Raw genomic sequence first — 22,051 nt, forward strand, 5'->3', positions numbered from 1 at the left:
CCGTCGAAATCACCGACACTCATCGAGTAACAGCGTCGTTTACAAAACTCGGCTCTCCATATAAATATACTAGTAGAAATGATTCGCGTTAATGTTAAAGTAATAAGTACAAACACAGAAATTTGGAATATGTATTATTTGCAATTTGTTCTCTTACAGTGGAAACAAAAATGTACAATCGTATTTTTTGTTTTTAGTTGCCAAACACGATTGTTTTTGTCATACGTGAACACGGACAAAAGCCATGTTAACACAAGTATATATTACTTTACACAAACACAAATCATGTTATCACGATCACATATTACTCTATACAAAGATAAATCATGAAATGCGATCGCAAATATGACAATGACAAACACGAAATGTCAGAGTATGTTGCCAGAAATGTTTGGCGGCAATTAACATGAAAATTGCAATTAAGTATTTTTAACTATAGATACATCATAAATTATGATAGTTATCAGGGAAAACTATGATGATTTTGGTTTTCATCATAACATTTAAATAACATTGCATTTCTGCCTTTATACTTTTTATTATAGGAGTGACATGAGTAATTTTCTCAGTGTAACATTTATAACATTTTCACTAACAGCTTCAAATTATACCTAGGATGTACTATGATTTAAAAAATACTATGAAGGCTGGGTGGCCATACGTGGTCCTATAAAAATTGAACTATGATAGTCCTTCAAATATTTTTTCAGCACAGAGGTAAAATGATTAATTTAGAAAACCCAATAGTGCCAAGTGTTGAACTTTTCACAACTTTTTTGCTCCAGAAAAGGATCGACCCTGGATTGGGCCCAGTTTGTCAATAATATTGGACTATTAAAAAACTACACTTTCTTATTTTAAAAACTCATGTCGTTTTTTTAATAGTGAGAAGACCTGGGACGGATAATTTCTCTACAAAATATTGTTATTAGTTTTAAAACAACCCAAAAACAAAACGTGTTAATGAAAACCTCAAAATCAGAGACAATCAGTGTATTGTTCTTTGGAAAACAATATTCGGAAATTGTCAATTTAGACTTAATCAGGACAAAAACAAAGTGATAATACCTGAATATTAATTGACGAAACTACAATAACCAGTATCAAAAACTTAAATCTAAAAATAGCCAGAAACATTACTTGAAAGGTTAATGAAATGAAATTTTCAGTGGTACTTGAGTATTATACGGAGGCCACCCTTATACACCACACTGTGGTTACGTTAGGTTGGGTTATCATAAATAGCAAGTATGACTCATCTGGTATCGTTCGATTCATAACGAATCAAGGAAAGTCCTACAAACATATTTCTATAATAACCCAACCTAACATAACCTTCACAGCGCACTGTAAAATAAGTGGCCTCCGTATAATACCGAAGTACCTTTTCAGTACTAGACATACAGTCAGAGAGCACAGAATTGCTCGCTGCATACAGTTTCTGTTTAATACTATTTTCCTATGATGAACAACTCATTTAATTTTAGTTTTATAGTGGTTTTCCACAGTTTTCTATCAGTGTTTACTGCTTATCTAGGTGAGAAATCCAATGTTAAAATTACACATTTTTTTTAACTGTTTGTTTTAATATATATATATATATATATATATATATATATATATATATATATATAAAAATCTGGAAATAATAATTGTTGCTCCATCTCGGACAGTATTATGAGACACCTAATTTTGTGCAGCCTTCGAATTTCTTGAAGGTATCCCTAAATTGTTCCAGAACCACAAAGGTTCGTTCCACACGAAATGGAGTAATTGTGAAACCCAGAGTATAAAAACCCTTATATAATTGTGGTCCCAAAACTCGTTCCACAATTGCTTTTGTAGCATTTCCCAAATTATTTTTTGTCCGAGGGGGCCACCTACAATTCAATTTCATGGACTGGTGTCGATTTCATGGATTTACAGTGGGCATGTCGTTTTTATCCTACTAATATTATAAATGAGAAAGTTTGGATGGATGGATGTATGGATGTATGGATGTATGTTTGTGACAAGTGAACGCGAAAAATACTGGTCGGATTGGGCTGAAATTTGGCATGATGATAGCTCACATTCCCGATTAACATATAGGCATATTCTTATTTCAAAAATCCTTTCGGGCTCCGCCCCAGTGGCTCTGGAGTTTCCCATGTTAACCTTATGAGAAATGGAATTATTGAATCTTAACAGCTGTTTCAACTAAACAAGTTGGTTCTGTTCTATGATGTTCAATAGCATTAAAGTTCCAAGGATTACCAACAGGGTGCAGCACTATTATTTCTTTTACATTTATGACAACAGCTAATTTGCAACCAAAAGGTGAGTGAGCGGAGCGAACGAACTTCAACCTGGAGGCGATCGAGTTAGCGTAGCGAACGAGCTAACCTGAAGGCAAGTGAGCGCAGCGAACGAGCTCCAACCTAAAGGTGAGTGAGCGTAGCGAACGAGCTCCAACCTAAAGGTGAGTGAGCGTAGCGAACAAACTTCAACCAGGACGTGATTGAGCCATGCGAACGAGATAATCTTTAAAATTAAGAAGTTAAACGGGGCAAAGCCCGCGGGTTACAGCTAGTTAATTACTAAATCTGCAATTATTTGTCTTCGAAACTTACTTTACTATATTTCTATGTGTAAGTAGCAAACGAAGATTGCATTAGTCATTAACAACTTTAAATTTCGTGATCCCAAAAAATATGTGCACTATTCCCATTCTTTTTCCTGGTAAGCAAAGCTGTAATACAATTATTAGTTTTACCGTTTACATAGACACCCAACACTTTATAATGGTTAAAGTATTTGCATTCAGCAATACAACTTAAACCATTAAAACTATTAAAACGTAATCCGGAGTCTAAAAGCTCTTGAAAATTACCCTGACACTGTTTGCCATTAAAAATCCGTCAAAATAAATTAGTTTTCTTTTTGCGTTTATCAAGTAGTCTCTGGTATGCAATATTTTTCTAGCTTTAAAAGAATACATAATAGGTTTAAAGTGGTTTTATTTATACCCATGCTGGACTTTGGCCTCGCCAAAAATATGTCTATGAAACAATAGTTTTAAAAGAAACACTACTTTAAAAAATGTAAAACGGTTTCTCAGTGTAAAAACTATACAACACTAGTAAATTAACATTTATTATCTGCATTGGAAGGCGATTCATCAAATGGTTTTTAACGTCCACGAACTTGGAAATACTTTGCTGTTTTTGCAATGCTGTATAAAAAGTCAACGATGGACAAATTCCTTACATAGCCTCTGTGACCGCTTTAATTAAATACCTCATTAGCGAAAACTCAGTTAATATAAATTCTCCCCACTCAAAAGTCAGCTCATACGTCTGTGTAATGCATAGGTGCAGTTTGAAGCAAGCATATTCACTAACTGGCCTGTGTAGTAGGTAAATTGACTATTGGATACGGAAGTACATAAGTAGACATTCCATCTATATGAACCAGCTGTCACCAATAATTTACTAGAAAGAACGTAATTGTGTGAGCCAGTCACAAAATGAGCTAGTGTCTAAAACTTAAATTTCAACATAATTTTCTGTTTCTAACATAGTTGATGGTTCATAACAGTTGATATAGCTCATAAAGTCGGTCCATCAGTTTGACTTGGTAAAACAGCGTGTATTCGACATAAACTAGTAAGTTAGATCAGCGCAATCTGTATAAATAGTCCAAGCTTCGCCCTTATTTAAGTTTTAAATTGTTTTGTAAAAATAAATGCGCCTTTAAAACTGTGGAAGTTTTTAGAAAGCCTTAAATTACTGAATGCTGTAAAAATAAACATGTGTTTAGAAAAATACTGCCAAAGTGAGGATTACTCAACAAAAAATATGGATTGAAATCTCAAGGAATAAAAGACCTTGGGAGGTAAATATCTCTACTAGCGAAAGTTTAGGCGACTTTTCCTGTTCAGGTTTTAAAAATATATTGACGACAGTGCTAAGAAGCTGGAAACGTTCCCAAAAGAAACCTCAAATGACATTTAGGTACTTTGGTACTATATCGTCAACACCGATAGATCAATTTCCAAATAAGATTTTAACTAGTTTAAGTAAAAAAATCTTCCTAAACTAACCTAAAACATAGATAGTCCACCCTTAAGTTAGGTTAGGATAGGTCAGGTTAGGTAAGGTTATAATTATTAGGAACTAGCTGTACCCGCGGGCTTTGCCCCGTTTAACTTCTTAATTTTCAAGATGAGCTCGTTCGCATGGCTCAATCACGTCCTGGTTGAAGTTCGTTCGCTACGCTCACTCACTTTAGGTTGGAGCTCGTTCGCTGCGCTCACTTGCCTTCAGGTTAGCTCGTTCGCTACGCTAACTCGCCTCCAGGTTGAAGTTCGTTCGCTACGCTCACTCACCTTTTGGTTGCAAATAAGCTGTTGTCATAAATTTAAAAAAAATAATAGTGCTGCACCCTGTTGGTAATCCTTGTAACTTTAATGCTATTGCACATCATAGAACAGGACCAACTTGTTTAATTGAAACAGCTGTTACGATTCATTAATTCCATTTAAATATCAGTACTCATAAGGTTAACATGGGAAACTCCAGAGCCACCGGGGCGGAGCCCGAGAGTCCGATCAGAATAAAAACTACTTAGTTTTCCTATTCAATGCCTAAAGAATCAGTGTACCAAATTTCAGCCTCCTAGGTAAATGGGAAGTGGGAGGATTAGTGATGAGTGAGTGAGTGAGTCAGTCAGTCAGTGAGGGCTTTGCCTTTTATATATATAGATGGTCGTCAGTTTAATAACAAAGTATCGACATTCGTCCCCAGTAAGAATTAACAATTTGTTATCAGTTAATTTACACAGTATTTCATCTAGATTATACCCTTTATATTGCGGGGTAGCTGAGTGGTCAGTACTTCCCTACAATAAGGTCGCCTGTTCGATCCTGAGTCCTGAGAAAAGTTTTTGATATATCGAAACTGGACCCATTTCTCCTTGATCATTGGTCTTTGAATAGATAATCGTGGCTAAAAAACAGCTTATCTTAGCCAGTAACAAAGCCACACAAGGCATCTCACTTAGTTCGTATTAAAAACTGTGTTAAAATACACAATAAGTTATACTAGAGTTCAAAAAATAGGAATGTGATTTATTTATACAAGAACTGTGGTCAGTCTCTGCATTACAGCTTTTTTCTTTTTCTCTCCTGCACATAAAATTCAATTATAAGAGCTAAGCATACTCTCGTGACTCTAAACACCAAGTGATAAACTCAAGATGGCGCTGCACTTCACCTCCCACGCCGGGAGGTCACTGATATTCCCGCCGTTTTAACTGATATTCCTGCCGTTTTATACCGCGACCCGCTGGGAAACCCGCGTTGCTGCTAGGCAAATTGCATTGCATTCCTTGAAAATAAATTTTATCACTGCATGAAGCAATTAGAGAAACTGCATTGGAAATTCACGTATTACTTTAAAAGGAATTCTGTGCTTAAGAGATTTGTATCATTTTTGTTTTTATAACCATGTTTGACAATTGATAGAATAAGGTATCGCATGTAGCTGTATGCAGTTTTAGAATAAAATTGATCTTAGTTGAATAAGCTACCGACAGAGTGTGCTTATTTAAATTACACGGTTTTAACTGAACCAAACCGAAATTAGATAGTTCAAAGAAACGAATCTCTTATGTCACATCAACTACCAAGCATAGCATCAGCAACAAAACTATGAAATCTTATTTAACACTTAGTTGCTTGCTCTGTGAGTGGGTCATTCAAATATTGTGTTCTATTAAAAGAATCTACAGGGTGTTTCCGAATTGTCTGGACATATTTTGTGGACTTGTTCCCTGGGCTAAGACAAACATAAAACACCATAAAAGTATGGGTCTAAAGAGCCTAGATTTCTGTCTGTCTGTATATTTGTGATTTTTATAAATTATTTTTTATCTTGGGCATTTTTCAAGATAGAGATTTAAAATTTGGTATGAATGCGTAATTCTCAAAGTAAAAATAACTGTGAAAATTTCGTTCCAATATCTCAAGCCGTTTCAGTATGGCGGTCATTTAATGCCAGATTTCATGAAAACCGTAAATAATAAGAAAATCTGATACCTTACCAAAAGGATAGAGGATTTTAATACAAATCAAATGAGACCTTGTTTGTTAAAATCGGATAAAAAATAACTGAGTTATCAGTTTTTTTCTACAATCGGTTACGCAATTTAATAGGACTACCAAGTTCTCAAGTACTGTAGTCCTACTAAATTGCGTAACTGAATGTAGAAAAAACTTATAACTCGGTTGTTTGTCATCCGATATTAACAAACAAGGTCTCATTTGATTTGTATTAAAATTCTCTATCTTTTTAATGTGGACAAATATTGTCTTAATATTTACGTTTTTCATGAAATTTGGCATTAAAGATTTTAAATGGCCGCCATATTAAAACGGCTTGAGATATTGGAACAACATTTTAACAGTTCTTTTTACTTTCAAAACTACAAATTCATACTAAATTTTAAATCCCTTTCTTGAAAAATGCCCAAGATATAAAATAATTTATAAAAATCACAAACAGACCGACAGACAGAAATCTAGGCACTTTGGACCCATACTTATACAGTGTTTTATGTTTGTCTTAGCCCAGGGAACAAGTCCACATAATATGTCCAGACAATTCGGAAACACCCTGTATATCTGGCCCCTATATAGATTGGGATATTTATCCTGGTATGGTACCATCTTTACTAAGGTTAATTTTACAAAAATTTACAAAAGCACTGAATGAACACTGGAAATTGTAATTAGTTCATAACGGTTCCTTCGGCACCGAGTCTTGTTCTTGCTTTGCAGGCTGCAAGTTCACTAATTGCGTAGTTGGAGACTCGCCAAATTAGATGCAACTGTTTCTAGTCCGCCAACAGGGAGCTGCAGACTACAGAGTACAGGTCGCGTGCTACATCTCAATCCCTCACCGTGTTACCATATTTCCAACTAGTTTTCAATAAGTATGAAAAACGTTATCACGATAGCAAATAACTTATGTCGTATTTAGGTTGAATTTTAGCTGGTGAGTGAAGAGATTGAAGATTTGTGGTTGAAAACCTCACGACTGAGATTAAAACTCTCACATCTGTCTTAAGTCGCTTATAAATTATGTATTACAACAACCACCTTATAAGTTAAATTTGCCACCTATTTGCATTTTTTTCATGCCCACTAAACAGAAACTACAGAAATAATTCATAGTCGATATCCAGTGTTTAAATCAGATGTAGTACCTAGTTAAAAAATATTAGTTTATTGAGGAAATTGAGTCCTTCCAGATTGCCTTCATTCCAGAAGTTCATATTTTGCATGCTGTTAACCTCAATAACTATAGCACACCTTAGGACAAGGTGTTAGGTAAACGTTAAGCTACATTTAACTGGGTAACTGCCAGATCGGTCCATTTGGAAAAATTAAAACATAAGTTCATACTGCTACGAAATGCTGCGCACAAGAATCACAACGTAAAGATTAGCTCAACTCTTTGCAGCAGGAAATAAATTGAAGTTAAATTGAATTCCTGACCGTTCCGACGGTAACATAGATGATATAACTTTTTTTTAAGGTTGGCGACCTCTTTTAACCTTGCATTTGCCCGTCCACATAGACTACAGATCTGTGCGTGGAACCACAGACAAGGGAAACAAAGAACAAGGGAAACTTTTATTTCCTTAGTCAATGGTGGAATTTATCCAGCAAAACAAGGGGTGAGCCGGTACAGTACAAAGGTTAACTGTACTGATAAAATGTTTGCGGCAGTGATCAGAATCCGAACCCACGACATCACTGCCTTGGGCCCAAAGTCCATACGCTACCAACTGAGCCACTGACTCACCTAAACTGAATTTGTTAATCGTCAAGAGAACAATCCATCTTTCTGTCATATATCTCCAAACCGAAAGCCTCGTACAAACATTTCACGTAGAATTAGGCTAAATAGCCCAATATGAGGCCAATTATGGTACAAGATATGACTAAAGCTGTGGGAAAATGTTTCACTGTTGTCGCGATATCGCGAGTATTCTGCTCAGAACCGCGTTTACACTATACAGTATCGGACACGGAGATCGACTACGTGCTCTCAATTTCGGCCAGTCTAGGAGTTGATGTGTATCTTGCCAGCAGACGCCGACAATTGCAGCCTCTCACGCCTAACAAAACGTGATCCCTCGCCTTGTACTAGGTAAACCATTAAACCCAGCAAACCTGCAGACTAGGTGAATTCCCATTTGTCTGGTTGGATGTGTTCCTTAAACATCTCAGATATAGTTCCAGGTTAAATATAGCTAGGCTTAATAGTGTAGTATGAAATCAAATAAATTTGCCAATTTTTAATCAAAAATACCCATAAACAAGCAAATTACAAAAGTTTGCATTTCGTCCTTAAGAACAACAGGTGAATTTTATATGTACAGTTTTCTTTTATTTCCTGCGGTACTTTAACCACGCAACAACGCTTCAATGTAAGAAGTTGCTCTACACTATGGCTGTAATAGCAATTGGAAATTTTCATGTTTTAAGGGTAGAGATTTAAAAAAATTATTAAAACTTATTTTTAACCTCCCCGTTCCTATTACTCTATCTTTCTGATTCGCAAACACGTTATAGTTTATCAAACCACATTCAAGCCAAGTCATCTACGGTAATAGCATCTTCCCCTTGCGATAAATACGCTAAAAATCTTTTGCACTACTTATTATTTAAATTGTCAAGCAGAGTCTATGATAATCAAACCGAGATGTCTAGATCATTAAATCAAGCTGTCTTCATATCATTACCCGGTACCTAAACCTTTTTAAGACATTACTCAAACGTATAAATACCTTATAATAGGACCGCCAGTCACCCGGCGTTACCTTACCCGGAATTTCTTATAATTATAAAAACATCTTACCTCCAAAAATGTGGAGTATATCCAGGGCAGTTTTCTAGTCTACCGTTGCGTTTGGCATCGAAAATATCTGAAACATAAAAAAAATTTACGTGAAAAAGCAAATGAAAATTAATTCTTGACTACTTTTAGTCTAGGTACTATTGTAGAAGCGAACGATACTCGAGGAGTCATTATACTTAATACGGAGTATGATTTATCTATGTTAATACTTTTCAATTAAATGGTGACCACACAAAGTAGGTATTTTAAGCCAAGTATGAATGGAGATGAGTGTAGGATGAGTGGCGCGATCTTGTAGTCATGTTAGTGACTAAGGCCGACATGTTCCTTAGACAGTCCTCGCAAAGCAATGCGTTCCCACTGTAACGTGTAAGTATTAGTAGTTTATATTTATATTTTAATTATTGCTAGCAGCGTTGTCTGGGTCTAAGTAAAATTTTAACAAATGGTAAGTCTACTACCAATTGGTTGGCTGAATTTGGTCTGGTTGAATTGGTCTAATGGCAATTCTTATTAGAACATTCTAGACCAACCTCTATCAATAATTTCCATAGTTTGTTTGAAAGTTATAAAACATACCGTACTTGAGCACTCCCAATCATTCTCCAAAACGGTTAAATATTGTAGACATATTTTTAACGTGTTCACACCAATGCATATTGCATATTTACGCCATTCAGTACAATCACGAACAACACAACCTTTCTTCAATAAAAATTATCTCAATTTTAGTTGAGAAACACATTTGATCACTGTAAATAACACATCAATAAACAACATCGACATATACGAACAGCTGGTTCATTCCGATTCAGTAACTAACTACAGTAATCTATACGCAGGAACACATCCAACCAGACAAGTGGAAATTCACCTATATAGTCTGCAGGTTTGCTGGGGGTATCTATAAGAGTAACGTTTGCGAACAATGGTTTCAAAAACGACTCCTATGATTTCCCCTTAATTGTTAAAAATATCTTAGTCTTACGCTAAAAACAATATCCATGCTATGTCTGTTCTGGAAAAATTTGTTTTTTGTAAAAACTTAAAATGAAATTGTAATATTTTTTATATTAGTCTTACTGACTGTCAATTAGCTATAGCAGTTTTGCCAAAATGTAAACAAATGAGTTGTGACATACGAAAAGGCACACGGAAGATTTCTCAGGTGCCGTTTGACGTCACTAACTGCTGACGTCACTTTGAGGGAACACCAATACCGCAACGATACGGTTTTGAACCATCGGCCTCGGTGGTGCAGAGGATAGCGTTGCGGGCTGATAATCCAAAAGATCCGGGTTTGAATTCCGCCGGTGGCACTAACTTTTTATCAACAATTTTTTCATATCAGCAAGTTTGGTTGGTTTGGTTAGGTTATGACAGTTTAATTTTATAATTAAAAAATTATAAAATTAAATTTTAGGCAATTATAATTTTATTTTATGAACAACACTATTTTTTAGATTAGTAAACCTTTATTCGATTTTTCCATTATCAGCACGATTGGTTAGTTTGGTTAGGTTATGACAGTATTATAATAAATATTATAATTATAATAATGGAAAATTATAAAATTGTCTGTTTCTTCAGACGCAGCAGTTAGTGACGTCAAACGGCACCTGAGAAATCTTCCGTGTGCCCCACCGTTGTAACATATGCTTGTGACAAAACATCTGCAGTACAGTAGCAATTACTAAATACAGTACAAAAGAAAAGAACCTCCTTTGAATGCTATTAAGCTTTGATTTTATAATACACTTGAGGTGTATGATTATTAGTTAGCAATGGGGTAATTACGACAGTTCATAAACGTTAAGTCTTTTACCGCAAACCATTATACACTAATACTGGACAATAAACCCAAAGAAAAGCCAAGAACATTTGGTGGTTTTCGACAAAGCGCCACCAGAATGGGCGCGTTTGTCTTTCCGCGATCCCACTGTCTAACACATCACAACAATTAATAATGGTCAACAGATGAGCTTATCGTATAAATCTATACTATTATAAAAAAGAGGTGGTTGCTGTATGTGTGTATGTGTGTATGGGAAAAGTAAACTCGAAAAATACTGGTCGGATTGGGCTGAAATTTGGCATGATGATAGCTCACATTCCCGATTAACATATAGGCATATTCTTATTTCAAAAATCCTTTCGGGCTCCGCCCCAGTGGCTCTGGAGTTTCCCATGTTAACCTTATGAGAAATGGAATTATTGAATCTTAACATCTGTTTCAATTAAACAAGTTGGTTCTGTTCTATGATGTTCAATAGCATTAAAGTTACAAGGATTACCAACAGGGTGCAGCACTATTATTTCTTTTACATTTATGATAACAGCTAATTTGCAACCAAAAGGTGAGTGAGCGTAGCGAACGAACTTCAACCTGGAGGCGAGTTAGCGTAGCGAACGAGCTAACCTGAAGGCAAGTGAGCGCAGCGAACGAGCTCCAACCTAAAGGTGAGTGAGCGTAGCGAACGAGCTCCAACCTAAAGGTGAGTGAGCGTAGCGAACGAGCTCCAACCTAAAGGTGAGTGAGCGTAGCGAACAAACTTCAACCAGGACGTGATTGAGCCATGCGAACGAGATAATCTTGAAAATTAAGAAGTTAAACGGGGCAAAGCCCGCGGGTTACAGCTAGTGTTCAATATAGATTGCGCATCCCTATGAAAGAGTATGTTAGGTTATTAAGAATGAGGGAATGACTACCGAAGACAAATTGACTTTAGTTAATCGTAGCAAAACAGAAAATGAAGATGATTTACAGTTAAAACTAATAAGTTAATAGGTTAACTAAGGTTTAATAGGTTAACTAGAGTTCCCTAGAGTTCCTAATTAACATTTTTTCGGAACTTCCAATACAATAATCTCTTAAGCTAATATTAACTTTAAAACTTATGAGCAGATCCAAGGTTGAGACAGAATCTTACTACTTATTTACCATAATCAATGACACAATCTTATAACTATTAATAACATGCCAAATGTTACGAAGACTCTTTCACCTTCTTCTACATACTTCCACTAATAAACATAAGCGTTAACTATGTTATTGTTTGTGATTTAAATAAATTGTATTATTCGGATCATGCCCGATACACCACAATATGCCACAATCTACCTAAGTAATAAGAAAATTGTATATCTCTATACAATAAGATATCTACAATATATGTATACAATAGGTTCAAAAATGATACTATAAATGATAAATTATTACACACGTATATATACTCGTACAGTCGTATTTAATGTGTTAATACATTTTATTTTTTAAGTTGGTAACACCCTCAAACACATCAGAAACTAAGGAAATAAAAATAATAAAATCAGCTGATTACAACGTTCACAGCTTTCATTTACTGTTTATTTGTACACTAGCAATGTCGTTCGAAACAAACTATCATAGAGTTAATAAATTAGTTTCGACTGTTAATTGCTAACACACATAATGTTGTCTAAGTCAGATATCGAAAATAATGCTGATTCTGCAAAACGCATATCTTCTAGCTTATCAATGGGCGAGGTTAGTTACTACACCAAAGACACTCAGCCGGAGAATATCAAGTCCAACTCGCGGGAAGAAGTGACTTACAGAAAAGCGGCGAAGACAGCGAGCAGTTCCAAGTTTTTCGTCAGCGACACTTTCGACAGTTTGGACTACACTCCGATCACCAACCAGTTGGAACTCGCGAGACAAAAGATGCAAACATTCGGTTCCCTCATGGTAGAAGACAGTCTGCGCCTGTTTCTGTTCGTTGTCGCTGGAATTGTCACAGCTGTCATTTGTGTCTTCATGGAGTTTTGCATTCACTCGATAGGACACTGGAAGTACGGGTGGTTCAACACATACATCATGGACAGTTTTGAGACACATCCGTACGAGCTTGTGTCAATAACACTTGCAAGATTCGTGTCAGTGTTGGTGCCAGTGATGTTGGGGACGGCGCTGGTGGTGTTTATAGCGCCGTACGCTGCGGGAGGAGGCGTGGCTCATTGTATTGCCTACCTCAATGGAATCAGAGTTCCCAAGATCCTCAGTATGCGGGGGTTGTTCGTGAAGCTGTTCAGTACGATATGCACGTGTGTCTCAGGTCTCGCGGGTGGTAAAGAAGGTCCGGCGATGCACATCGGTGCGATCATAGGAGGAAGTCTACCGTCTTGTCTGCCTTGGCTGCAGTTCAGGAGCGACCAGGAGAGGAGGGACCTCGCGGCCGCTGGGTTTGGCGCGGGGATAGCTGTAGTCTTCGGCGCTCCTATTGGGGGGATGCTGCTGGCGCTGGAGGAGGGCGTCAGCTTCTGGGACATCGGCCTCATGTGGAAGATGTACTTATGCTGTATCGTCTGCTACGCTGTGGGAAGCGTCGTCTACTCCATCATCCTTGGCGTGGACGTTAGACTGAACAACCCTGAACTATCCACCTTGGGAGCGATTTCCACTACCATAACTAGATACGAGTTGTTCGAGATCATACCTTTCTCTATAGTCGCTATTATCGGAGGTCTTCTAGGAGCGTTACTAATAAAGATACACATTTACGTGTACACGTGGCGTCATAAGTTCATCACCGACAATAAAAGAAAACTTTTACTATCATTTGTTGCCTCCATTATATTGACTTTGGTACAAGACGTGTCTATAAGGTGTTTACGCCATTGTTCCCCAATGTCGGACGAAGAGATGGGAAGACTCACGAATGACACAGACACTAAGCGCGCTCACCAGTTGTATTGCGGAGACGGTGAACATAGCGACATGTCCTTGATGTTCCAACAGACTCAAGCGGATATCCTGCGGAGCTTTTTCGGTAAAGAGATACTTGACACGAATTCCCTGATTTGGTTTTCGTTTGTTTATTTCTTCCTACTGTGTATGACTTGGGGGTTGTCAATCTCGTATGGTGTTTTCGTCCCACAAATCATATTCGGCGCCGCCTGGGGTCGTTTGTTCGGGACTTTCCTCCAACATAGTTTCCCTGACACTCAGTGGCCTCATCCGGCCAAATACTCGTATATCGGCGCTGCCGCCCAGCTCAGCGCTACCGTGGGGAAAACCTTCAGTGTGCTCATGATAATGGTCGAAGCCTCAGGGAGCATCAACTTCTCCTTCCCCCTGATGGTGGTAGTCATCATCACCAAAGTAGTAGGAACTTTCTTCGTAGTTCCGATCTACCAGACACAGATGTTGCTGCAAGGTCTACCGTTTCTCTACACCAAACCACCACCATTGAGTCTGGACATCACCTCGTCTAACATCATGTCTCAATCGGTAACAAAGCTGATTCAACCCCCCACTGTGCAAGAGATCCTTGATGTCCTCAAGATGACCAACCACAACGGCTACCCTGTGGTGGACCAACGCTCAAATCTACTGGGTCTGATACTTCGGCAGCAGTTGTTGGTCCTCTTGATGTACAAGGCTTACAAGTTCCCTCCTCCGAAAACCATGAGGGAGATGTGCGAGTGTCTCCGGGTCTATCTGAAGCACGCCAGGAAGCGTTTGAATGACGGTGAGATCTTGGACAGCGTACAGCCCAAGTACTACAACACCAAGGTAGACCTGACACCGTACTACGATGCCTTCCCCTCCACAGTGACGGACAACACTCCAGCTGTCAAGGCATACTGTGTGTTTCGCAACATGGCTCTACGTCATCTCATAGTCATCCATGACAACGTGCCCGTGGGTGTCATCACTAGGAAGGATCTGGCAAAGTTCCACACATTCGAAAACTTCTTCAGATTGGGCGTGACGGAAATGCTGGTCAAATCTTAGCTGCCAATTAAATGTTTGATTGAGGATTTCATGATTTTTACCTAGTAGGTTTTGTTTTCTTAAACTCAAATTAAAATACTTTAAATCGAAACATGTGTTTTATTAAAAACAAATATTGGACTGTATGATTTATTTATGGTAGAATTTATATTTTGAATTTGAAAGTAATGTTTCCTTTATCACATACAGATAATAGATTTAAAGCCAACAACTTTCCAGAGTATAACTGTATGGCAAAATAAAAAGTTTCGTTCCGTTCAAATGGTTTGTATAAAATAAATCCTATACATGTCCAGAGATAAAACGCACGATGTTTATGAAGTTGGAAACATTGTACATAATACTTCACTTCAGAGACTTGACAGGTCACAGTAATTACTGTAGACCTGTAACACGTAACTGTTTCAAGGTTGCAAATTAGGATCGTCTACTGCAATCGATCACATTATGACGTTGAGTAATTCCTAACCAGCGTTCAGTAACCTTTAGTTGTGACTTCAACTTCTGAAACACCCAGGTTAACTTTGTATATTGATAAGGTAGCGTGTTTATTAGTGTCAACTCATTCTACTAGTCATATAATGTCCTGCGTTCCCGCTATACTACACCACAGGACAAACTCTTATAAGGGTCCGTCAACCACTAATAGTTGTTTAGGTATGCCGGGGATTGAACCCGTCTGTCCCGCGTTGATATCCGAGACGCTACCATTAGGATAGTAATACACCCCAAACAAGTTTTCTATTTGTTTAAGGTTCTTTTGACAAACATAATCATGATTCTGTTAAAATAGCATTATTCAAGAGACTAACCTCCTACATTTCAGTAGTAGGCTATACGTTGTGTTAGTCAATATCCTTAGTTCCTAGTTTATTTAACCATACATTAAACGTAAGAGTCGAGTTTTTCTTCCTTTTAATTTCAGTGTTTTTAAACCTCGCATTTAGACAAATAAAACTATCTAATCATAAAAATAGTTATATAACTAAACAGTAAAGCGCAAATCATGAAACTAGCCCAGAAAATAAAAAAAAACAAATTTTCGTCGACACTAGAGCGCCCAGTGAACACTAACATGAAAAACAAGCTTCATGTTTTACAATGGGATGAGAAGTATTGTGTTGGTCTATGTTTCAACTTATCTCTCTCTACACGTTCTTCAAGTTCTTTTCCACATCAACAGACGAAATATACTCGATCATTACGGCGAGGACAGCTGCCTACTCATGACTTCAACTTGATCATAAAACCAGGAACGTAAATTAAAGTTTAAACCAACGTCGCCTCCCACAAGTCACCTTTCATCGCCCTTGTGTGGTCTTGAGATCTACCGTAACATGGAACTGGAAACCTGTTCGGAAGCTGGAGCTGGATGCTGGGTTTATCTTCAGTGGCTATAAAATTCTTCGTCTACTCCGTAAATCTTGAGGCTTTCAACGCATTCCGTCTAGAGGCATCCGAGGAAGGAGCGTCTGAATGATATCTTGCTTTGCCCGGATTGTGTAAAACGGTAACTTTGTTGTGCGAGGGCACACATTGTTACTGTATGATGCTTACGAGAAGAAAAGTAAGAAAAGTGTAAATGCATTTTGTCAAAGTAAAACCGCGTAGTTTGAGTACTAGGACATTGAGATAATTGGGAACTTAATTAAAAATAAGATACTCCTACGAAAACATAAATTCAATTCAATTCTTTGAGACAGCGAGGCACAATTTGGTGTGTATTTTATCCTGAATATGAGTGAAGAGTAGTGAAGAAAGGAGTGAGATTATCTGTGTAGCTTTGTTACTGACTACCACCAGCTGTCCTTAGCCAGGACCAAATATCAAATGCTCAATAATCAAGGACATTCTGATATTGCAGTGAAGTGCAATAAACCTTATTTAGAAAGATAGGTTTTAATTCTCGAATATAATATCGTTGTTTATTTATGTTTTATTCCCAAATGATCAATTGTCAATCATTGAGATGGGGACGCCACCTATGTTCCTATTTCGACCTAAACATGGGCGGAGGATGAGTGCAGAGTCTGATGTCATGTGATACTTGCTAAGTTAGCAAGTATAGCTTTGTTACTGACTAAGATCAGCTGTTTCATAAGGCATGATCATTTATTTAAAGCCCAATGATCAGAAACAGCTGGATCCAGTTCCAAACCATCAAAAAGCGTCTGACCTTTCTCAGGATCGATCCAACAACCTTTCGATTGTTAGGCAAGCACTGCAATCACCCTACTACCCAGTCACTCCTTCCTAATCCAAAATTCTGAGGATCGTAGCCACGAAAACCAGCTCTTAGACCATATGAAACTGTCGGAACCAACCGTTGAAGGAAATAGGAAGTCATAAGAAATGCCTAATCCAGCCTGCATCCATTTGATTCGTAATACTGAGGTTTCAAATAAGAAAGATATATTTTTAAGAGCGTACGTGTAATATTAGTCACCAGCAATCAGTTGTACTTGGTACCTAGAGTCTTTGTAAGTGGAGTATGCGTAGGAATAGGACAGAGAATTTAATCAGTAACGCTTTAAGTTTAAAACTAGAAAGAGAAGCCTGAACGTCCTTCAGGAAATCAGACAACACCCTACCTTTGCACCAAGAGTCATCATAGGTTACGTATTCTAAGAGGAGAGGAAAAGAGATCAGAGTATACTTTATCGTGTACAATCTCCCGAGATTTGCGACCTAAGCGCCGCCCCTACCTCAGTCGTGACCAGTGTCTAGGCCCAACAGCGCACATGCTCAAACAATCGACCTATAAACTCACCTCTCACAGTAATGGTCTTAATTCTGACGGTCTACGGAAGCTTACTAGCGTCCCGTGAACCTAGAAGGTTATGGCGACGTATGCAAAGGTTATGTGAAAAAACCTACCCTGTACAATTGTATCCATGTGGATATAGGAGGTAGAAACTTACGTGAGTAGCTCTTATACGTGTGCAAAACAGAGAAAGTATACGAGTACAGTGAATCTTGTACTTGATCTGACTTCTACGATAACCGGGCTAAAATTACTGTGGTACAGAAGTAGAAAAAATAACAATTGATTGTTTTGCACGGTAGTAGCTAAATATGTTATCGATGCTATGAAGTTCCATGAAGCATTTACTCGTTTGCAACACCTTTATTTTAGAGATGCGTGAACATGTGTGGCCCTAATCATTGACTATATATATTTACAGTAGGTACCCTGTACCCTGTAGATATAGTCAATGCCCTAATTTAACAGGTACCGCGTTTCTACTTTTAATCGAGCACCCATGTTTTTACATTTTTGGAGGCTTCCCACAAACTCAAGCAACCATAGTGGTCTGAGTTTGATTTGTACATAGTTTATCTTTATAGGGTTGTCATGACTTAACCTAATAGTACATTTTCTGTATTGGACAGCCAAATAAATTATTTGATTTGGTATCCAGTTATCATCTTGCTAAAACAGCCATCGTCGTCCCTGACCCTCCTAAGAAGCCAATACCTTATCGCGTTATTTTTAACTGATTTGATTCTTTTACTGCACCCGCTTTGCTTATAGTTACACGCACAGACCTTTGGGCCCGTTTTAAAAGGGCAGATGCAACGTTGAAAGAAGTCGCCGTTTTTTTTTTTAACGGAGTCTCCTCCCGTTGTATCTACCTTCTCCGCCGTCTCCAGTACGTACCCATCTCTGTTTCTGTTTCGCCCCCACAGCCGCAAATCCTCCAGGACCAATTACCCGAGCAATTATCCATTTCATGGGAATCGCGGGTTCCCAGCGCAAAGCTCGGCCCACACTCCGTCTTTCACGCGAACTCTACACTTGTAATTAATTCTAAACGGCCGTGGAGAGATTACTTAGACACGTTGTTGTGATCCACTACTTCTTGGGGTCAAGTTAGGCTGTCTGTTTGGAACGCGGGGGATTGAAGAGGATGGTATGGGGGTTTTGTGCATCGAACTATGTTTTGTGTAACAGTTGAATGTCTATGGATACGCACCAAGCACGGTGTCTTCTGTATATCTAAACTGTAGCTGGGTATCTGAATGGTTTATAGTACTCGTCTTGTAATCAAAAGGTCGCCGGTTCGGTCCCGAGAAAGGTCACTAGCTGTTTGATGGTTCGAAACTGGGCCCAGCTGTCCCAGATAGTTGGGCTTTTTAATACATTGTCCAGACTAAACAACTGGCTGATCTTTGTCAGTTACAAAGCTATAATCTATCTATCTAAAAGCATGTTTCTCTAAAAACTTTTTCTCAGCTCGTGTGCATCGCAGGGAAAATCAATGAATACTGTTGGAAAGATATTTTCTTGTATATGTGCAGAATCCCCTTTATAAATTGAAATAGGTTCAAAAATAAGCACAACAAATTAATTTATATCTTTTAAAAAATTTTAATTACCTTATGGGTTGCCATGCTGGTGACGAAATAACAACGCAATAAAACAGAAAATCAAAACAAATGGAAGAAATTCCAATCACATGTTTTATTTACAGCGTACCTGTAGTGTGAAAATAGATAAGTCTGTACATTACATATTTTTGGTCTAGTTTTCGACCACTGGACGATCTCTAGTTTAATTAATTGAACACCCACCCTTCACTCGTCTTCGACTTAAAATATCTACCCCGTGTCAATGGTAGAAATCTTATCTAATACAATACATGACAAAATAGTGTTTTGCTCAATGTCTCATTTTAACCTCAATGGCAAATAATCTACAATTAATTGCATAAACCCATTGACTTTCCTTCGTGTGATAAAAGACAATGATAAACGGAAAAGTGGGCTCTAAAATTTATTCCACCTATTTACAAACGTATATTTCAAGCCCTAAGCTGAAATCCTTCTCAAGATGAAATCCAGGCAGTCCCTTTAAACCCCACCCCTTTGCTTAAAAAACACGTTTAGCCAAAAATAAGTCCCAAACCAAAAGTATTCCTACATATTTCTAATTTCTTTTCAATATCTCGGTACACTACGGATGTAGTGTACATAAGGTAATAACTTGTGTAATATTGTGTGAGCAGTCGGGAGTCAACTGAGTTTAGCAGTTCGCGAGGTCACAGGAGTGTGTGTTATCCTTCCTGGCAGGACATTAGGACTTTGAGGCTATAAACCGAGGGACTCATGACCCGCAGACACCGTGGGACATCAGATAAGTCGGTGTGAATGGGATTACAAGGTGGATTAGAGGACGGTTAGTAGAAAAGAACCGCCTTGCCTTGGACTGAGTGTTGAATAAAATGTGTTGGAACATAAATCTTCGTGATCGCTTGAACACAAGGCTTATTAAAAGATGTATTTCAATACAGCTCGAAACACATCAAACAATGTGATTTATGATTCAAATTAATCAAAGTAGTTTAAAAGCCGAAGTGTTTGTGATTAAATAAAATAAAGGATAATCGATAACAATTTTGCGTTAAATATTAACTGATCTACTTTTATTAAATATAGGCTAAGGATCATATTAGGTTGAGTGTAGGAGTTTCATGGACTTATCAACGGGTTTATCAAACTTTGGAATGCTAAATCCGCTGTTTTTTCATTCACCCACTCATTTGTTAAATCTTGAACAAAAACAATAATGAATTTGTTACAATATCATCAACCAAACACTCCATTCTGAAAAATGCAGGAAATAGTATATTTCATTACTAGGACCGAAAGTGGCATTTTCCGGAGCGCGCTCAAGTTTTTGTGTGAGGCGAAGCCGAACACAGGAAAATCCAATTTCACATGCGAGGCGAAGCCGAGTATGTGAGAGCTATTTTCACGTACGAGGCGAAGCCGAGGACGGGAATAATGGAGCAAGAGCCGAAAATAACTTTCGGTACGAGTTATGAACGATACTTTTCATCACGACGCAAAAATACACAAACACAGAATAACAGACCTCAGTAATATTACAACTAGTTTATTTCTAAATTATTTATTTTAAACATCAAAATAAAATCTTCTGAAAGGAAACCTTTGTATATTTCTAACACTAGCGCGCGTAGTGAATAAATGGAGAACTAATTGAGAGCGACGAAAGTAAATTTAGAGCGAGGGAAAATCAGCTGATCGATTTTTCCTCGCCCTAAATTAGAGCTTGGGAAACGGCTACTTTCATTGATGTTAGCTGTTATCGAAAATAGTTACTTTCGTTACGGAGTGATGAAATAGTATATTTCATTACTAGGACCCGAAAGTGGCATTTTCCGGAGCGCGCTCAAGTTTTTGTGTGAGGCGAAGCCGAACACAGGAAAATCCAATTTCACATGCGAGGCGAAGCCGAGTATGTGAGAGCTATTTTCACGTACGAGGCGAAGCCGAGGACGGGAATAATGGAGCAAGAGCCGGAAAATAACTTTCGGTACGAGTTATGAACGATACTTTTCATCACGACGCAAAAATACACAAACACAGAATAACAGACCTCAGTAATATTACAACTAGTTTATTTCTAAATTATTTATTTTAAACATCAAAATAAAATCTTCTGAAAGGAAACCTTTGTATATTTCTAACACTAGCGCGCGTAGTGAATAAATGGAGAACTAATTGAGAGCGACGAAAGTAAATTTAGAGCGAGGGAAAATCAGCTGATCGATTTTTCCTCGCCCTAAATTAGAGCTTGGGAAACGGCTACTTTCATTGATGTTAGCTGTTATCGAAATAGTTACTTTCGTTACGGAGTGATGAAATAGTATATTTCATTACTAGGACCGAAAGTGGCATTTTCCGGAGCGCGCTCAAGTTTTTGTGTGAGGCGAAGCCGAACACAGGAAAATCCAATTTCACATGCGAGGCGAAGCCGAGTATGTGAGAGCTATTTTCACGTACGAGGCGAAGCGAGGACGGGAATAATGGAGCAAGAGCCGAAAATAACTTTCGGTACGAGTTATGAACGATACTTTTCATCACGACGCAAAAATACACAAACACAGAATAACAGACCTCAGTAATATTACAACTAGTTTATTTCTAAATTATTTATTTTAAACATCAAAATAAAATCTTCTGAAAGGAAACCTTTGTATATTTCTAACACTAGCGCGCGTAGTGAATAAATGGAGAACTAATTGAGAGCGACGAAAGTAAATTTAGAGCGAGGGAAAATCAGCTGATCGATTTTTCCTCGCCCTAAATTAGAGCTTGGGAAACGGCTACTTTCATTGATGTTAGCTGTTATCGAAAATAGTTACTTTCGTTACGGAGTGATGAAATAGTATATTTCATTACTAGGACCGAAAGTGGCATTTTCCGGAGCGCGCTCAAGTTTTTGTGTGAGGCGAAGCGAACACAGGAAAATCCAATTTCACATGCGAGGCGAAGCCGAGTATGTGAGAGCTATTTTCACGTACGAGGCGAAGCCGAGGACGGGAATAATGGAGCAAGA

The 22,051-nt window shown here is 37.9% G+C and overlaps 2 protein-coding genes across 2 annotated transcripts in view; both read left to right on the forward strand.

The window, feature by feature from the left end:
• The window catches only part of LOC128996423 (coiled-coil domain-containing protein 124), a 463,618-nt gene that overhangs the window by 38,704 nt on the left and 402,863 nt on the right, over positions 1 to 22,051 (forward strand). The gene's annotated exons all lie outside the window — the stretch shown is intronic.
• On the forward strand, positions 12,361 to 14,740 carry LOC128997450 (H(+)/Cl(-) exchange transporter 7-like). The gene has a single exon (XM_054423088.1). The coding sequence runs from the start codon at positions 12,361 to 12,363 to the stop codon at positions 14,683 to 14,685; it is 2,325 nt and encodes a 774-aa protein (XP_054279063.1). The 3' UTR covers positions 14,686 to 14,740.

Source organism: Macrosteles quadrilineatus, unplaced genomic scaffold (assembly GCF_028750875.1).
Source record: "Macrosteles quadrilineatus isolate MER2022 unplaced genomic scaffold, UCM_ALF_1.0 Scaffold_6__1_contigs__length_79288215, whole genome shotgun sequence".
Lineage (NCBI taxonomy): Eukaryota > Metazoa > Arthropoda > Insecta > Hemiptera > Cicadellidae > Macrosteles > Macrosteles quadrilineatus.

Coding starts and splice junctions, on each gene's coding strand:
- LOC128997450 (XM_054423088.1), top strand. CDS start 12,361: ATGTTGTCTAAGTCAGATATCGAAAATAATGCTGATTCTGCAAAACGC.